This window comes from Hyalella azteca, unplaced genomic scaffold (genome assembly GCF_000764305.2).
Source record: "Hyalella azteca isolate HAZT.00-mixed unplaced genomic scaffold, Hazt_2.0.2 contig13886, whole genome shotgun sequence".
In the NCBI taxonomy this organism is placed as follows: Eukaryota; Metazoa; Arthropoda; class Malacostraca; order Amphipoda; family Hyalellidae; genus Hyalella; species Hyalella azteca.
In genome coordinates this window covers 32,269-50,481 of record NW_025943791.1, presented here as the reverse complement: position 1 = coordinate 50,481, position 18,213 = coordinate 32,269, and the positions used below count along the sequence as shown (strand labels likewise).

General features: G+C 37.3%; 1 protein-coding gene across 1 annotated transcript; it reads right to left on the bottom strand.

The window, feature by feature from the left end:
* Nucleotides 1–7,641: 7,641 nt before the first annotated feature.
* Nucleotides 7,642–13,869, bottom strand: LOC125178944. The gene is made up of 9 exons (XM_047883865.1): nt 13,808–13,869; nt 13,159–13,288; nt 12,812–12,865; nt 12,172–12,313; nt 11,595–11,806; nt 10,877–11,051; nt 10,399–10,498; nt 9,500–9,629; nt 7,642–7,746 (listed from the first exon to the last, which is right to left on the bottom strand). Exons 1-9 carry the CDS (start codon nt 13,867–13,869, stop codon nt 7,642–7,644), a joined length of 1,110 nt encoding a protein of 369 aa, XP_047739821.1.
* Nucleotides 13,870–18,213: the final 4,344 nt, after the last annotated feature.

Below are 18,213 nucleotides of genomic sequence, written 5' to 3'. Positions count from 1 at the left end.
CTACTCATAATCATAGTAAGTTTCCTAAAATATTCCGTGTTGGTACACTGGTTCTACTATTACAAAAAAAATGGTTTACTATATACGTGATGGTAAACTGGTTTGGTATTAATTAAACTGGTTTACTACTGAATCAGCATTACCGTGAACTTCGAGTCAGAAATACCAAACAGCATCCAAGCCTCGTAGTGATGTTCGCTCAGTAATTCTTCATTTGCTCTGCCGCTGAGCAACAAACAAAGCTATTCCAAGAATTGAATTAATGGTTTTCTTTGGTTATGAAGTTAGCTCCTTTAAATGACCGTTGATGTCGACAAATCACACTGATGTGGAGCGTTTTCAGCCGCTGATGCAAGGCTTTTATTAAGACTAGTGACGTCGGTGAAACGTCACTAGAACAGTTTCTGAAGGTCACGGACCGTAGGATGTTTGCTGCACAGATATCAGAAGTCATAATTATTTAATAAGAAGTCATAATAGTTAGAATATCAGTACATACATACCAACATGCCCTAAAATGGTGTCCTTGTGTCCATCACAATGACGCTAGTGACCGGGATGGTTATTATTTACATCTTACCAAATTGCCAATAAATGTTGGTATCAATAAATTACCAATGGTCGCAAAGTGAAAGTAAACATTTGCACAAGAAAAATTATATAACTCATAATAACTGTCGTCGAAGTACTTAAAAATTTGAAAAGTAATGTAGAGTAATGTAGAGTTTGCAGTGCAGGTGTATTGTATCAGCGATTCATGTTTAAATTTGATGCATTTTTTGGAGTAGGCTAAAAATAACCAGGCGAATATTTGCTATTACTCATTTATGGTCTTCATACTGGAAAAAATAAATAAATGAGAAGTAATTAGAGAAAAAATATAATTCTAATATACTCAATAGAAGCTCATTACATCTACATTATCACTTCAACGTTGAATGCGTCGAGCTACTAGAGATCTTCTTAAGCTTCGCGCCCCCACACTGCTTCCCACTTTTTAGAAGGAAAATAAACGTTTTACTAGAAATAAGTAGAGAGTCTCGCAATTATGGCGAAGCTAACATCGCAAAGCTGCAATACTCAGCGGGACTGTAATTATATTGGCAATCAAATTATCATAACAGAAGGGAAATTTGCAAGGTGTTGAAAAGCACGTGTGAAAACAGATAGACGCAAGACCATGAAAGGAATGAAAACTATATACTTTGTATGAAAAAAATTAATGATAAGTTAAAAGTGTCGACGATACTATTGAAAGTGCATGTTGATTAGCATTTCATACAAGAGGTATTAAGAAGTTATTTCATGGATTGTTTTCTACTAATATAAGAGTGGGAATAAAGCTTACATAGAATGCATACATAGAATTCCTGTTCAAATCGCAAACCGGCATTGCTCAATTCGGAATATTTCCATCATATTGGAAATATTTTGATAGTCGAAATTTTTGTGGAATGCATAAAATAGTAAAGATAAAACGACCACTGTAGGCAGATCACATAGTGACTAGCATGCCACACATTCAATTTATTGATATATTGTTTAGTAAAAGCAGTGATTCAAACCTCGTATATTTACTCTTGTGACCAAATTTAAAGATCACTGAATTTGTAAACAACAAATGTGAATGTGTGAACAACGTATGTGAATGTGTGAACAACAAGTGTGAAGAACTAGTGAACATCGTACAAATATGTATTGTGAACAACAAGTGTGGAGAACTAGTGAACATCGTACAAATTTGTATTTTTCCTTAATTCTTACACTGAAATCTTTCAAATTTAAATATTGAAATGTTTCAACTACACTCTTTTTTCGGTCTCCTGCAGAAAGAGTTTATACGATATATGCGCCAATATTCGTACACAGTACAGCAGCCATAACGTGCATGGAAAGGGACCCCCACCCGAAGTAGCAGGTGATCTGTAAACCGCTCTGCCGATTACCTGCTTAACAGTTAGACCCTGCAGACATAGGGTCCAAGTATAGACCCTGCAGACATAGGGTCCAAGTATAGACCCTGCAGACATAGGGTCCAATAAGCAAGGCTTAACAAGGAGGCTTAGTTGATAATTGAGCCTGGCAGTGATGAGGCTAGTGTCGTGTGTGACACGTAATCATCGAGGTAGTTTGTGAGACGCGAATCATCGAGGTCGTGTGTACGTGACACGTAAATCATCGAGGTCGTGTGTACGTGACACGTAAATCATCGAGGTCGTGTGTACGTGACACGTAAATTATCGAGGTCGTGTGTACGTGACACGTAAATCATCGAGGTCGTGTGAACGTGACACGTAAATTATCGAGGTCATGCGTGACACGCAAATCATCGAGGTGGTGTGTGACACGTGAATTATCGAGGTCGTGCGTGACACGCAAATCATCGAGGTGGTGTGTGACACGCAAATCATCGAGGTCGTGTGTGACACGCAAATCATCGAGGTCGTGTGTGACACGCAAATCATCGAGGTCGTGTGTGACACGCAAATTGGCGAGGTCGTGTGTGACACGCATATTATCGAAGTCATGTGTGACACGCATTTTATCGAAGTCGTGTGTGACGCGTATCGAGCATCAGTCAAGTTTGTCAGCACTGATTGCTGAGGAGCATTTCTAGTGGCATGTGAGATATGACATTTGCGACACTTAACATTACTTGCAGAATAATAGCTTGGCAATATACTGGTACGATAGAGAACATCGAGCCTGATATAATTAGCGTAAAATTACGGAAATAATTACGCAAATTGACGTAAATCCGTCACGACTCATCTTAAATAGTTACATATTTATTATCGCGGTCAAGAACATTAGAGCTTCCTAAAACAAACTCACTGTAACACATATATTTAAAGCATTATCGTAATTGATATAATTAGAGGTATCCAGAGTAAAAGTTCTCTCGTATAGCTAACGTAACGTGGGCACGGTTTCTTATAACGACCGTCCCAGACAAACGGCTCGAAATTTAACTTGATTTCAGGCCCGCCATCGACGCCAATAATCGATCAGAATCTCATTACTCCTGTGCAATGCTCATAAATTCTCCTTCTTGCGGCAAAGAAATCAATGGAAAGTATAACAGAACAAATTTCCGTCGTCTATTTCCTTGTCATTTAAGATAGCTGAGTGAAAAGCAGTTGTGGTGAGACTGTGAACAACAGTGAACATCGCCCCCGGCGTATTTCATAGTTCATTTTATGCCGCACAGTCACCGCACTACATCGAAAAATTAAAAGAAATTAAAGTATCGTCATGTCATCGGCAAATAAATTGGGTTTTCAGTGCATGGAACTCATTTATGATGAATAATTGGATCAACACTGCAGAGTTTCGCGGGAAGACGGCCGTCGGTACGTCTAACTATAACATAATAATGATGCTCTCAATAACACAGATAACTTCTAGCTAAAGATAACTGACATTCCTCAGAATTTCCAGATCTCACCTGGAAATTTAATTTCCACATTCATTTTCATCTCATTGCAATAATTCTTGACGTTTGGTACTTTTTCTTGCAGAAATACCCTAGAAATTTGTATTTTTAACGCATTTTCTCATTTATGGAAAAAATACCCTATTGTGCTCGTCAAAAAATACCCTATTGTGTCCGTCTGTCCATGACTTCACGTTTTCGTCGACGAGAATATGCGCGCTCTGTCACTCGCTGCAGTGAGTACTGAGTTATATTTTCTGTCGGTTTTACGTGTCCGAGATAGGAGCTGGAGAAGTAGTAGGATTTATGAGTCCAGAATACACATCTTTTTAAGCTATAAATATTTTGTAGTCAAATTTCCTCGGAATTTCATGCAGATCCTAACAAGATCGTGTGAGCAGCAGATCCTAACAAGGCCGTGTGAGCAGCAGATCCTAACAAGGCCGTGTGAGCATCAGATCCTAACAAGATCGTGTGAGGAGCAGATCCTAACAAGGTCTTGTGAGCAGCAGATCCTAACAAGGCCGTGTGAGCAGCAGATCCTAACAAGGCCGTGTGAGCAGCAGATCCTAACAAGGTCTTGCGAGCAGCAGATCCTAACAAGGTCGTGCGAGCAGCAGATCCTAACAAGGCCGTGTGAGCAGCAGACCCTAATAAGGCCGTGTGAGCAGCAGATCCTAACAAGGCCGTGTGAGCAGCAAAGGATATCCCTATAGCCCTCGTCTGAGGTCCTTCTGACCATATAGCGCGGTTCAGGTTCGGTTTGCAGTGAACAACGCAGGCAAGTGTAGGCAACTTGATGTACCTATACTTGCTGAGGCAGTGCATTTGACGGATGTTTGAAGCATATTATTACCTCCCAATCTCTTTATCGTCACCAGAAGTGCTAGAGAAATCAAGAAGAATTATATTGAGGTGGACGCTTGGAATAAATGCGCACTAAAATTTTTTTGAATGAGCAAATGAAAATTTAATGTTTTAAATGCGAATAGCATTTAGGAATGCAAAAAATACAGGGTTGCGTATGATTGATTTGAGGCCTGAAATCCACGCTCACTCATTACTGGGATTGCTTAATTTTTTATTAATTTATAGCCTAATTAAGAGCTTTGAGTTTAATTAGGTCGGTGCATGACAGGTTGAAATAACAGACAACGATATCCTGCTTAAAAACCGCAATTGCAGTCATTAATAATGTAGTGGGGACAATGTCAACCTATATATAATGTATACTGACCCAATGATCAGGAAAACCAATGGTCCAAGTAAAGCACTTTATTGCTCACATATCATATTAAGACTTTCTTCATTCTTAAGGAACTTAAAAAAAAATAATTTACAAGGAGCTTGACAAGCAGGCAACGATCAATCAGCCGTTTACCCGGATAAGCTTCACGTGACTGCTCTAGAGTCCACTTACTTTCCTATCCGTAATATCTAATCGATATTCCGACGCTCTCTAAAATATTCATACAGTTCTAATTCTCATTTATTTCTAAATTCTCAACACACATATACTTATATATTAGTACAAGTTCAATGTTTGATCCGTAAAATACCAGAATCTCTACACGAATAGTCAAGTATATTTGCTCATGAACATACGCGCTCTTCTAACATGACGATCATCACTTCGCGTTCAGAGGCGAGTTGAAAATTTTCTCAAACAAGCAGGTTACGTTGAACACGGCCTTGGTATGACAGGTTTAAATAATAGCCAGCAGCATCTCATGGGAAACGCCGCTAAAATGAAGCCGTGTTGCTTCTCCACCGCCATCACTCTTCTTTACGCCTCAATGCGGACTTAACATTTTCTGTGCATGTTAACTCGGCCGCAATTTTCTTGATCTAGATTCGTGAAGCACGCGAATATTAAGACATTTTGAGAAGAAATAAAACGCTTATTTGAGAGCTTACTTGCTCCCACACTTAATTTGTCCTAGATATCTCGGAATGCGAACAATGGAATCTTAAGAATCTTTCGAGCATTCGATTTTTAGGCTTCCCTTAATTCAGCGCAAGTTTAGATTCCTGATATCGTTGCCTGCTCGTTCATAAAAGATCATTTTCTAGTTTATTGCGTTTCTGCAAATATAGAAATGTGGGATTTTTTATCGTCTAGCATTTGCATTAAAAATTTGTATTTTCTTTAGAAATTAGAACGGGTCGAATGTTTATGTTGGTTGGGCCCAATATATGATTGAAAAATAACAATGGACACTAACAGGCCCCAAAAATTACCTGCAGTTCATAAAAGTGCGATGCTATGAATTTATTCTACTATCTTCACTCGTTTTCTGTCCAAAAATTTGAATTGCGGGGATGCCTTTAAAATATTCCGTGACATATATAAATTGCGTTCAATGTTTGTATAAGTTGCAACTTGCAAGAGAATCATAAAAATATCGGAATTCTTTTGGCTGAGTTTTGAAAATTTTAGTGAGAAACCTAAATACATTTTAAAAAATACTTACTATAGATTTGTATGATATTAAAACTGTAGTGGGCTCAGAGTTCATCAGGCCATATTCAGCTGGTCGCCGATTCATGATATCGCAGAATTTTCACATCTTTTTGTGCTTCAAACCCGCTGCACACTGCCTGAATCCTAGTCGTCTGAATTTCAACCACGTAGCCACCTTGCAGACTAATTTATTTTAATTATTTGTATAGTAATTTTGAGAGCACATAAAATTAGCGGGTTTCCTAAGTCGTATTGATTTCAGCGCTTACTTTGTGTTGCAGATGGTGATGATTGTTTCATTTTGATGGTCGCTGTTATTCTCCGATTGGACTTTAAAGCAAGTACCCAATAATTTATATCATACAAACAAAAAAGTTATGATGCAGATAATTATTCAAAGTTCTCATCAAAGCTGGCAAGCAGCCGTTGATTTAATTCCGTTCATTAGTTATGCGGCAAGATGCTTTGGGACCATCAGAACAAACTTATATTATGCCCTTCATTTATTATTAAATCTATTCCCCCAGATTCAAGAAATTTTCTATAACTTACTCATGTAGGATCTAGTGAAGACGCTAGGTCAAAGCGACGTCGATAGAGCAGCAGGCATTTGTATACTAAACATACACGCGTGTTATTCCAGCCTAAGCAGCAACAACAGAGCCATTCGCCTTGAGTTCCAGCGATCCAGCGTTGACACTAAAGACGTGTACTCAATCTCCTGGTAAAATGGCACATTTCTCAGCCACGTCCTTGATGACGTCCTGGGCAACTATAAAATTAAGCGCTAATGAATTGCCATGTTGGTAGGATATTGATGTCCATAGTAGCACATTAGAAGCGGCCTTCACTGTAACCAGCATTAATATAACTATAGTGACTTCTGATGTGAAATTTAAGGCTATTTAAATTAATGCCATTGGTCGCTTCTAATGTGAAACCCGATTTTAAATGTTTGCTCAATTTCAAGGACGGTACAAATTTCAGGATAAAAATTGATTTCCACCTTACAACATTCACTACAAACATTCACTACAAACATTCACTACAAACATTCACTACTTTTTCACAACTGAACGGTTATTGATCTTCCATCACATTAATATCTAATTGATTATTTACCTCGCCCACAGTTTGCTGCGCTTGAGTGATAAAAGATCAAAAGTTGAAATTCAGTTCAATGTGCAACACACTAATTAAAAATTAGCAGCCATAAAAATTTCGATCGAAAATTATAGGCAGGATGAGCGATAAATTTTAGATATACAGACAAAATTCCAAGTAATCGCAATAATAAACTTCATCTGATTATTTTACGCTGCCAGGATTATCTATTTTTATTACTACTTAGAATTATGAAAACTAATCGCATTCAAAAAGTTGACCTGACTTTGTTTCGGTTTCGCTTTACTAATACTTTTGTATTGAACCCGGCAGCTTAGCAGCCGGAAAGAGGTTCATAATTGTTATTACAGCCAATCTGGAGAGTGCGATAAGAAGAGATTGAAGTCCAGCGTTGTTGATGTTAACTGATGAATTGCATGTTGCTGATGTTAACTGATGAATTGTATGTTCTGTCTCTTATACACATCTAGATGTGTATAAGAGACAGAATCCATACAATGAATCCGTACAATGAATCCGTACAATTAATCCATACAATGAATCCGTACAATGAATCCGTACAAAGAATCCGTTTAATTAATCCGTACAATGAATCCGTTTAATTTACCCTGACGAGTCAGGGTAAACTGAGGCGACAAGGCGGGACGCTGACCACGCGACGCTCAGCAACGAAGACGAGGAGGGCGACCGACAGACCTGCGGCCAGCACACACATCACTCCCTGTAGAGGCACGTGTATACGGATAGGTAAATTAAATGAATAACATTCATATAATTTATCTATCTTAGTTGATTGCAATTTTAAAATGAAACTTAAGGAAACTTCGGTTTTAGTACGATATCTTTACGAAATGCAAGTTAGAAATGACATGGCTATGATGAAGACGTACGAAAAAATTTGAAAAAGCATTTATCATTAAGGTTAAATGGGAATTTTATAATAAAAATATATTAGGAAAACTTTCAAAAATGATTGTTTCTTGTTATGGAGGAGCACAATTTTTTATTAAAATCAAAGTCATCAAAAAGGCGTTACTACATTGCCAGGTAATTTTCTTTTTCTTATTCAAATGTTTTTTTTACTCCAGTAAAGTAATTTCACACCGATGCTCTGCGTAACATTATCATTCTGAATCGGATGCATCACCTTATTACTTATTCCTCATTAATGCGATCTGCATAACTTTTGGTATTATCTTTTCTGTTGATCAAAAATTGTAGGTTTTATTGCAAAAATTTTGTAACTTACTATTTCAAAAATTATGTTGTCACTTGACCTTAATAAAACTTTTGAAAACTACGTGTTGAAAATTTTGCAGAATCATTTGGCTTACAGTTACGTAATTTTTAAATTTCTTCTATTTTTAGCGCATTTTCTCATTTATGGAAAAAATGCACTATTGTGCTCGCCATGTCCGTCCGTCCGTCTGTCCGTCCGTCTGTCCGTGACCTCAAGTTTTCGTCGACGAGAAAATGTGCTCTCTGTCACTCAGTGCAGTGAGTACTGAGTTATAGTTTTCACTTGTGGGCTTATCAGAAGACGTAAAATAATAACAAACAATCTTGAGATCCACGTACGCAATCACACCATGGAGATATATTATATAATTGGTTCACTGCTAGGGGTCTGTGTTATTACAGTTAATCAGATTAAAATTAAGCTTCATTTTATGTAAACGTTAGCATCATCAAGATGGTGAGAGCCGCATTATTAATTCGTGATGAAGCGAACGAAATTCTGGAGGGAATGCGCGATATGGCGAATAACTACTGTAAGTAGGGGTTAATAGTTTCGAAGTGCCTGAGGTTTTATCGTCGATTTGTATCGAAGATAATATTATTATTTTAAATCAACCCCCTCGAGACACACACACACATATATTAATGATATAAGTATAAAGTGAAAAATTATTACCCAATTGAAATTTTTGATAATAAAAAATAAAAAGAAATTGTATCAACCAAACATGTCATATTATGCATCCTACCGAATGTTAACAGATATATATTGAGGAAAAAAGGCAGTCTTCATTGCTAATAACTTGAGAAGAAAAAAAAGAGCAAAGTAGAATTCTGCCCTAGACTTCCAAACTTCGATATCGGCCTCTTCATTAAAATCACCATTATTGGAGTAGCGAGTTGCTGGTTCTAAACCTGCAAAAAATCCTACAATTTTTTGTCAAAGTCGACTTGGTGGTCGAGTCGTAGATATCAGCTAAATTGAAAAGTGAATTTCCAGGTTCGAGACCCTCAGCCAACTGTTAAATCTAGAATCGGCGACAGGCAGAACGTCACAATATTAAAATAATTATTATATTATTATTATTTATTATTATTATTATTATATTATATTATTATTATTATTATTTTTATACTTTATATCTTATATCACTACAATAATATTATATTATTTTATGGTATTACAACGCCCAAGGTAACGTTTTAATATAGCTAAAAACTCGACACCCTCTCACCCAAAGGGTCCGGATGCTGATGGGTTCGTTGATGGTGAACTTCTTTGGTTTATGCAGACATGAGAAATAGTCACCGAGTTCTCGCCGTAGCCAGAGGTTGTACAGATCTTGCTCCACGAGGCTTCTGATGCTGTGGGGTGAGGGTGTGGGGTTATTTATTTTTATTATTTTCTGTTCAAAAAGACGGTGGGGTTGCCATATGGCTGACCCTTCCATTTCTATGCCAATAGAAAATTAATGTATCATATTTTCCAAAAAGTGACACACTTTACGCACGTGTACTGATTCGTCCATGTAGTCGTGCCAAATTAGATTAAGAAGACGTACACAAGTGCAAAAGGTGAATCGCTAATTAATTGAACAAAATTTCCATTCACTCCGTGGGTGTATCTCTTTTTGACACCCACTACCTATACTTGCTTTGGTTTCCAGCTTTATTATTTTCATATAGAGTATACCCTACCTCACCTTGTTAATATAATGATGAATAATAATAATTAATAATGATTACTTAATAATTAATTGCACATGCTACACCTATTTCATTGAGTGTTGCACATGCAATCTATAGTCAAATAATATGTAAGTAAATCCTCTGCTTTACTCCACTGCGTGGTTGTGCAGAAAATACTGTTGCTTGTTACTTGAGGGCTTGAGTGTTGCTTGTTACTTGACTAGCAGTGACGAAGTACATGGTAAAAGATAATAAAGATTCCAAGTAGTGTATTTGATTGAAATATATGGACGGTGATGAATGTGAGTGATTAATTAATAAGAAAATATAATAGTTTTAAGATGATGCGCGGTGGGGCAATTGAAATATATTGACGGTGATGGAACGGAATGATTATTTAAAAAAAATACAAGGCTCAAGATGATGCATAGGCAATAGAATTTACTGCGGGCTGATGCGGTCCACGAGATTTGAGTTGCGCTGGCCGATGATGCTCAGCTGCAGTGGCCAGAAGGTCTCGTCTGCGAGCATCATGCCGCACTCGCCTGCACAGACCGCCTGCTTACTGACTCAGTCGAAACAATTATTACAAAGATAATTTCATATGAGACCTCATTGTTCAAGTTGGATAATGAAATACGGTTAAGTGCTTGAAAACGTGTGCGTTTTCTTGCGTTGCAGCGACGGAGATTGCGCTGAAGGTCCAATAGTTTTATAAGAATAACTAAATGCATGGTTTTTAGCGAATTTTCTCATTTATAGAAAAAAAGACACTATTGTGCTCGCCATGTCCGTCCGTCCGTCCGTGACTTCACGTTTCCGTCGACGAGAAAATGCGCTCTCTGTCACTCAGTGCAGTGAGTTATATTTTTTATCACTCACTGCAGTGAGTACCGAGTTATATATTTTTTAATGTCCACCACCATGCTTCTTGAAGTGGCCCGCCATGAGCGCGAAGCAGATAAGATCGTCGACCAGCAGAGCGGCGTCCTCCTCCATCACCGTGGCCGCGGCCACCCTCTCCATGTCCTCCATCTTGATCGGCTTGAGACGCGTAGACTGGTCGCGAATTTCCTTATAAATGCCATCTTGAGACCGCTGAGAAATATGAGTAGTAATTGTAATAGTAATTTTAATTGCATAATAGTTAAGTAATAATGTTAAATATAAAGGATCTCGAATTTTGATCCACTGCAACGGTGTATGCGACTGATTAGTTGCTTCCCTAAACAGCTTAGCTTCAGAGTTTATTGAAGGCCAAAATATGAAATTGCTGCGAATTAGCCACAAATAATAATTCACGTATCATAATCATTCATGTCAACAGCGTTCAATAACGAATCAAGTAAATATTTTTATGCACATAAACTTATTTCTACTTCGTGAATCTAAAGCAAAATTGAATCCAGGTCTAATTTGATAGGTGCTACATTTTTTGCTAACGTAAACTTGACGTAAACTCAATGAATTTTTAGAATTTCCTAACTAGCTCTTTAATTAGAATTTATTGGCTTGCTCTTTAATTAGAATTTATTGGCTTGCTCTTTAATTAGAATTTCTTGACTTGCTCTTTAATTAGAATTTCTTGAGTAGAATTTATTGACTAGCTCTTAAAAAATCTGATCCTAATTAATATCTAACATTAATGTGCTCAGTGAAAGCCGTGTCCTTCTCGAGCAGCATGGGCACTCCTGGGGATCGGACGAGGTCCTGTAAGGAGTTGATGTGTACAGGAACTCTCCTGACGGCGAGCAGGGATGTCAGTCCTGAGCTGTAGCTCCTCATCACAACGAGACATGTGACCAACCACAGCCATGTTACTGTACATACTCTCAGTCGACTGCTTGGCACGCCTGCATTTTATAAGAAATAATCGTAAGTCTCATTTTATAATTCTATACGTGAAACTCACACCTAATTTATTATAAAATCATAATTCAATAATGGACAATGCATTTTTTTTAAATAATCACTTTTTACGATTGGAGCGCCGTTAAAAAGAACAAACTCCTTATAATCTTCATCATTCAATACCAAACACGAAAATCAAACCTATAATTCAATGTAAAATTTTGGTTGACCCTGAAAGAAGAACTGATTTGTAAGTCTCATTATTAAATATCTATCGTATCACTCAAAAAAATAGTTTGACAATAAAATTCTACTTTGACATTCGATAATGCAGTTTTAAAACCGAAGCTATAGTTTTTTCTCTTACTCTGTTGCATGAGGATCTCGTACAATGTCCACATGGATTCCCGAACAAGTACAATGATCTCCGTGATTTTGATTCTGAGCGAGAGATGAACATTGGATTCATTAGTGGTCTTGAATTCTTTTCCAGTTTTGGCTTTCATTTTCTTCCGGAATATTACTAGCCGTTTTTGACTCTGTGCCTCAACGGCGTTTGAAGGACTCCCATCCCGGCTTCTTTCAAGCATTAGTTTCTTCTCAGATAGATTAATGTTCTCTAGTGTTTTTAGGCTGTTCAGAAAATTATCACGATTCTTATTATCTATTTTATTTGATTTTGTTGTAAGCTCTTCACTTGCAATTGCTTTTTCTTCCCTGAAAGGAACAACACGTGTAACATTTTGAGGATAATTTTCACATTCCGAACTCTCATAAGACCTGAGTTCGCCTTTTGTTTTATGCGAGCTTTTTAAATTTTCACCAATGTGCTTATTTATTCGTAGGATAATTGGCGTGATTAACACGAGTCCTACATAACAACCAAGAACGGCAATCCAAACTTGTAGTTCAAGAGGCTTGAAGAAGCTCCATGGATCGTGTTGGGCCTGAGGACGTCTCACCAGGATGCGATAGTACCCGTAAAAAACAGGGTATGAAAATTTTACCACTTTTGCTCGAGCTTCTGTCATTCCAAACGGCCCCAGAGCAAGGTCAACTTCCTGGATATAGAAGTTATCTCATTAATCCTTATCTTTTGCGCTGATTATAACTACCATTGGATATTATGATCATAAGAAGTTTTTTAGAATGAAGGAAAGTTATCACCTCAAGAATATCGGGTGTTAGGACTTAGTGAAAAAGCTTGTGACAGTTCACACCTGACGCCTGACAGCTCGCACCTTACATTTCACGCCAGTCGCCCGTGAGTTCGCACCCTACAGTTTTTACCTGACACCTGACACACCTGACACCTGACACACCTGACACCTGACACACCAGACGCATGACCCACCTGGCGCTCCACCATGCCCACCATGCCGTTGTAGGAGCCGTTGGGTAGTCTTGTGCCCCACACGCCTCCCGCAGCAGCCACCCACTCGTACCTCACCCATGGGAAAAATGCAAAGCTGCGACTTCTAAAACTGTCGAATCAACTTCAAACAAAGTTATAAATATAAAACATATTTACTATAAAACCATTACCATATGATCCTATAGCCATTCGATTTCATTCTATTTTTAATGCTCAATTCTGAAAAATCCGGAAGGACATTTAACCAGTTTATTATTATAATCCACAAATCTTAAAAATTGAGGAATCATTTTTTCGCTTGAGTTTAAAAGTCTCTAATTCGTGTGTTCATTAATTTTAATTAATGTTAGTTTATTCATAAAATATGTTAATTCAATGAGTAAATTCGCTTTCTAATGCATTTGTTTAGTCTTATCCTTCTAAAATTAAAAAATTTTGCTTATAAGAATGAAAAGGATGCATGCACAAAATTTACTGATGAACGGATTATTATCCGAATCTATTGGAAACACACGTCATTTACCCATTATTCAATCTCGAACCATAATTATGAAAAATTTAACTCCGAGCCTCTTATATTTCGGATAAATGTGCTAAAATAATAATTATTTGTTAAAATAAAAGTTACTTGATGTTAAGGATGGGCGCGATGGCGTTCATCACATTGGCCAGCGGCCCCCTCAGCCACATGGACCCATTGACCCCCGCCACATGGAGGTGTGGCGAGCTCTGCGCCACAGCCACACGCACGACATCACTGCGTGCCAGATCAATGCGTGTGTGGCAAGGGTAATAGCAAAATTAATGCACGTGGCAGTAGTTATAGCAAAATTAATGCATGCGTGGCAGTAGTTATAGCAAAATTAATGCATGCGTGGCAGTAGTTATAGCAAAATTAATGCATGCGTGGCAGTAGTTATAGCAAAATCAATGCATCGAGCATTGATTTTGAAACCGATTTGAAAACCGAGCATCGGCGTAGGCAGAGCCAACATCTATAGGCATTAGTAGAGTTGCATTGGTTCGGAAAAATAAACTTTGATCAGCGATCAACATTTAGTTCAACACAATGTATGTCCTCCTTTTACACCGTTAGAGTTTTCAAAAGTTTTTTCGATGTGCAAAAGAAGTTTTGATTCTCTCAACGCACAAAGATTCCCCTGCAGAAATGAACTATTATCATTCGGGATTAATTGCTTTTTTCGGCTATCCCCCAAACGTTCATAACTACATAACTAGGCGTGCTGAATTGAAGTTAAAAATAGCCCGTTAAAAATAATTCAATAAAAATGACCCATCAAAAAACGTTGATAATAACACATTAATCCTCTATATACTACCTGACATGAGTAACCGGAGCAATATTGTCACGCGCCTACTTCCCAAAAAATATAACTCAGTACTCACTGCAGTGAGTGACAGAGATCGCATTTTCTCGTCGACGAAAACTTGAGGTCACGGACAGACGGACGGACAGACAGACAGACAGACGGACATGGCGAGCACAACAGTGCATTTTTTCCATAAATGAGAAAATGCGCTAAAAAGGATACGTTCTAGTGAGCGCAAAATGACTTGCACTGATGGTTGCCGCCACGTACGACAACTTTAAAATGTTCTCTGTTGCGTACAAACGTCCTCAGGTTGCTACACTTAATAGTTTACGTGTAATTTAAGTTGAAAGTTGTGTTCCCGGAGTGTGACATACGGCGGTAGAAGGTTAAGAAAATCTGCTGAAATAAATTCGTTAAAGATAACATTGCAAAGAAAGTCACGTTTCCCACTATTGAAGGGCCCAATCTGGAGATTCCAGCACCACTAAATGCGCTTAAAAATGTACGGCTCTGGGAGCTGAGGTTTTATAATTGCCGCAATTACGATGAGTCCCGAGTTGTGCAGATTCGTATAATTACAGTATTTTAGAATGTGGGTCATATATGTGTGTTTAATACTGAGCTATGCAATGATTTTAGCAGGGTGGTCTGGCGATCTCCTTAAGAAAGGCGATTTAGGGAAGAGATTCTTTCATACAACTTTGAGTCTTTGAGTTTTCACTTGAAGCATGCATGGTCTGTACTTCTTTGAAAAATTTTTGCTCCCTTCGAATACAGTTCAATGTTGCGAGCAATGTTATACTGGGCCAGTATAACTATTTCTGTTGTCGGCACCTACCTCAAAATTACAAGCAATTTCTTGTAATAATCAATTTTCTCTAATAAGGCTACCTTTTATTAAAAATATAAAATTCTAGGTATGCAGAATTCAGTATTGTAGACTTTTTAAACTATTATTATTTCAGAAAGTCCGGCACTGCCCATATTTTACCCAATCCTCGTATATTACAATTGAAATCGCAAGATAACTTTTCTACAAAATCAAATCTTATACGGTCGTTCCCTGTTACATGCAACTCGCTGCATCATGAGAAAATATAATCGCAGCGTGGTTTTAAAACACTGATTAGTTTTTTAGGTTTAAAAAATTAATTAAAATAACCTCCCACCTTTCACAAGAGCAAAGTACTCCGGCTCCAAAGTCATCAATAAACGCGAACACAGCGTAGATAATAAAGTGTATTTTCCTCATTTTCAGAATGTATCAAAATAATCGAAATTTCACTGTATTGTGAAATGAAGCAATTAGACGAGACGCATCTTTATTCTAATTTTTTAATGTTACTTAGGAACGTGATATATATTATGTGAGGAACTTAAGCTGATACCATATAGTGTTTCCTCATCCACATATTTGGGCAAGTGGAGGAACATGGATTGGAACAGTCGCATATATACGTGTACATATCAATCGCTGCAATGGCGTGTCATCAGTCATTATGATGGTCAGACATCTTGTACCAAAGAAGAGATATTCGATACAATTTAACTCGTCCAACTGCTGTCTATTAAATGACAATTTTGTCTAAACATTTTCTAAAGTATTAAGCGGCAATTTTGTGTAACCATTTTCTAAACTCATATTTTTTTTAATAAAATTTATCATAAATTTTGTAACATTTTGGCGCGTTGACTCAAACTGATTTAAAAATTTTTAGTTCCCCTGCTGGTTTTGATTAAACATCATGATCAATTATTTTATATTCAGCACTGACATGAAACTGATATGATTCAATCCGTAACTTCTTAAAATTCTCAGGACTTGTGCCAGTTCACTAAACGACTTGGCATCATAATAATCGACATCATTAAACTCCAACTCATTATTCACAGTGCCAGGCACCTCCACACAGGAGTGAATTGTCGGGCAATACGTAAGTCGCACTGCAATGTAGGTTTCAGGCAAATTCCTGTAACCGAACGGTTTTTTAAATAAAATATTCCGAAATATATGGAAAAGTTGAAAGAACTGCGCTCGCTCATAAGTTGTGAAACAATTTTTAGTGAAATAATAATTAGTTTAAGCAGAGAATAATGACTTTTGAGAAAGTTATTGGGGCAAACTTAAAATATATTTTCATCGAAATTCAAGAAGTGGGCGGTTCCCTGCTGTTCAAGAGTTACGATCGGTCGTTGATCAGGTGTGCCGCGACTTGTCAAAACGACAGTTTAGCCTCATTCCCTCTTGAGAATTATAAACTCTTCATGTCTTGAGAAGGGACTGAGGGTAGCCTTATTTCATCCAAAAGGATTACGAACTCCTGCAGCAGGCTATACATTGGTGTTTCAATCGATCAATACATAGACACAAATAAACAATGTTCACGATAAGTTTCATTGATTACTCCTAGCTTTGTAATGCGCTGGGCAGGAAGTTGGGTGCGAGTGAATTCATAGAAGCGTGTGGTGATAATCAACAATAATGTGAAGCATATTTTGAGACAGAAAAAATAGTGACAAGAAAAAGAGCCAATATTTTCCTATCAGTACCCAAAAGCGAGGTTAGCCGAAGAATAAAAGTCTTAGTCATTGTTGGTATTTATAAAAAAAGATCTGTTGATTAAAAACATAGTACATCGCTCTACCGCATTCCTATCTGTTCAACCAACAATGCTGTTGAATGTCATCAAATACTTGCTCGGTCCATTAATACTGGACTATTGCCAGCAGAAATTAATCATTCCATTATCATATGCCATTTTATTTCTTTGATCAACTGGAATTCACTAGCCGTTGTTTGTCCCACGCTCCATCACAAATTCTCCTTAGTGAAATCCGATTTTTTTAAAGTTCTTATAACTTTTGTTCGTATTTAACAAATTGAATTTTAACTGAAAAATTTATTTGAACTTTAGTTAGAACATGATTAATTGTGTGTAAGATTTTCCACGAGAACTTCGACAAGCGTTGGAGGTTCTTTAAAATGTACGGGAACAAATTGACTAACAACGCAGCTCACATCATTAGCGCCAATATAACCGGATAGCTGAGCATATGTGCTATGGATGAATTGCATAAATAAAATTTTTATTCAGTTTTTTATATTTTAGTTGCTTTGTTTTATAATGTAATCATTCTATTCGTTTCTGTGATGCGCAATCGATGAAGTATTGTATCTCGTGTCAACAAGAAGAGGTCGTTATCTTTAAGTGGTCTGGAATGGAGATTGGGGAGCATGCAAATTTTATGTCAATGTCTCATTTCTGTCTTTATGTCAATATTCAAAAGGAATCGAAGAAGTTAAATAGTCGTCGCGGCGCAGATTGATTAGTTTACTTATACGAAGCACATTGTCGCAGCTGAATAAAAGATCCATTTCATTATAATAGAGGCTCTTCGTTGAATATTTATTTAAGCCCAGGTACTCCTCAGGTCGATTAATGCCCGTCGGTCATGACATATTTCATTCATGAAATTTGCATCACAACTACCGTAAAATTCATTAGCATAGTTGTTATAAACTAACAATATGGACTGCAGATGCTTTTTATTTTTTTTTAATTTGTCGTTGAAATTTGGTACAGAGTGGCAAACAACAACGGGAATTTTATCCAAATGAGTCTGGATTAACTGCCATCAATGGACAAATTTTCATTTGAAAATCGAAGAATTATTTCCCTCAGCATGCATGCTACATTGT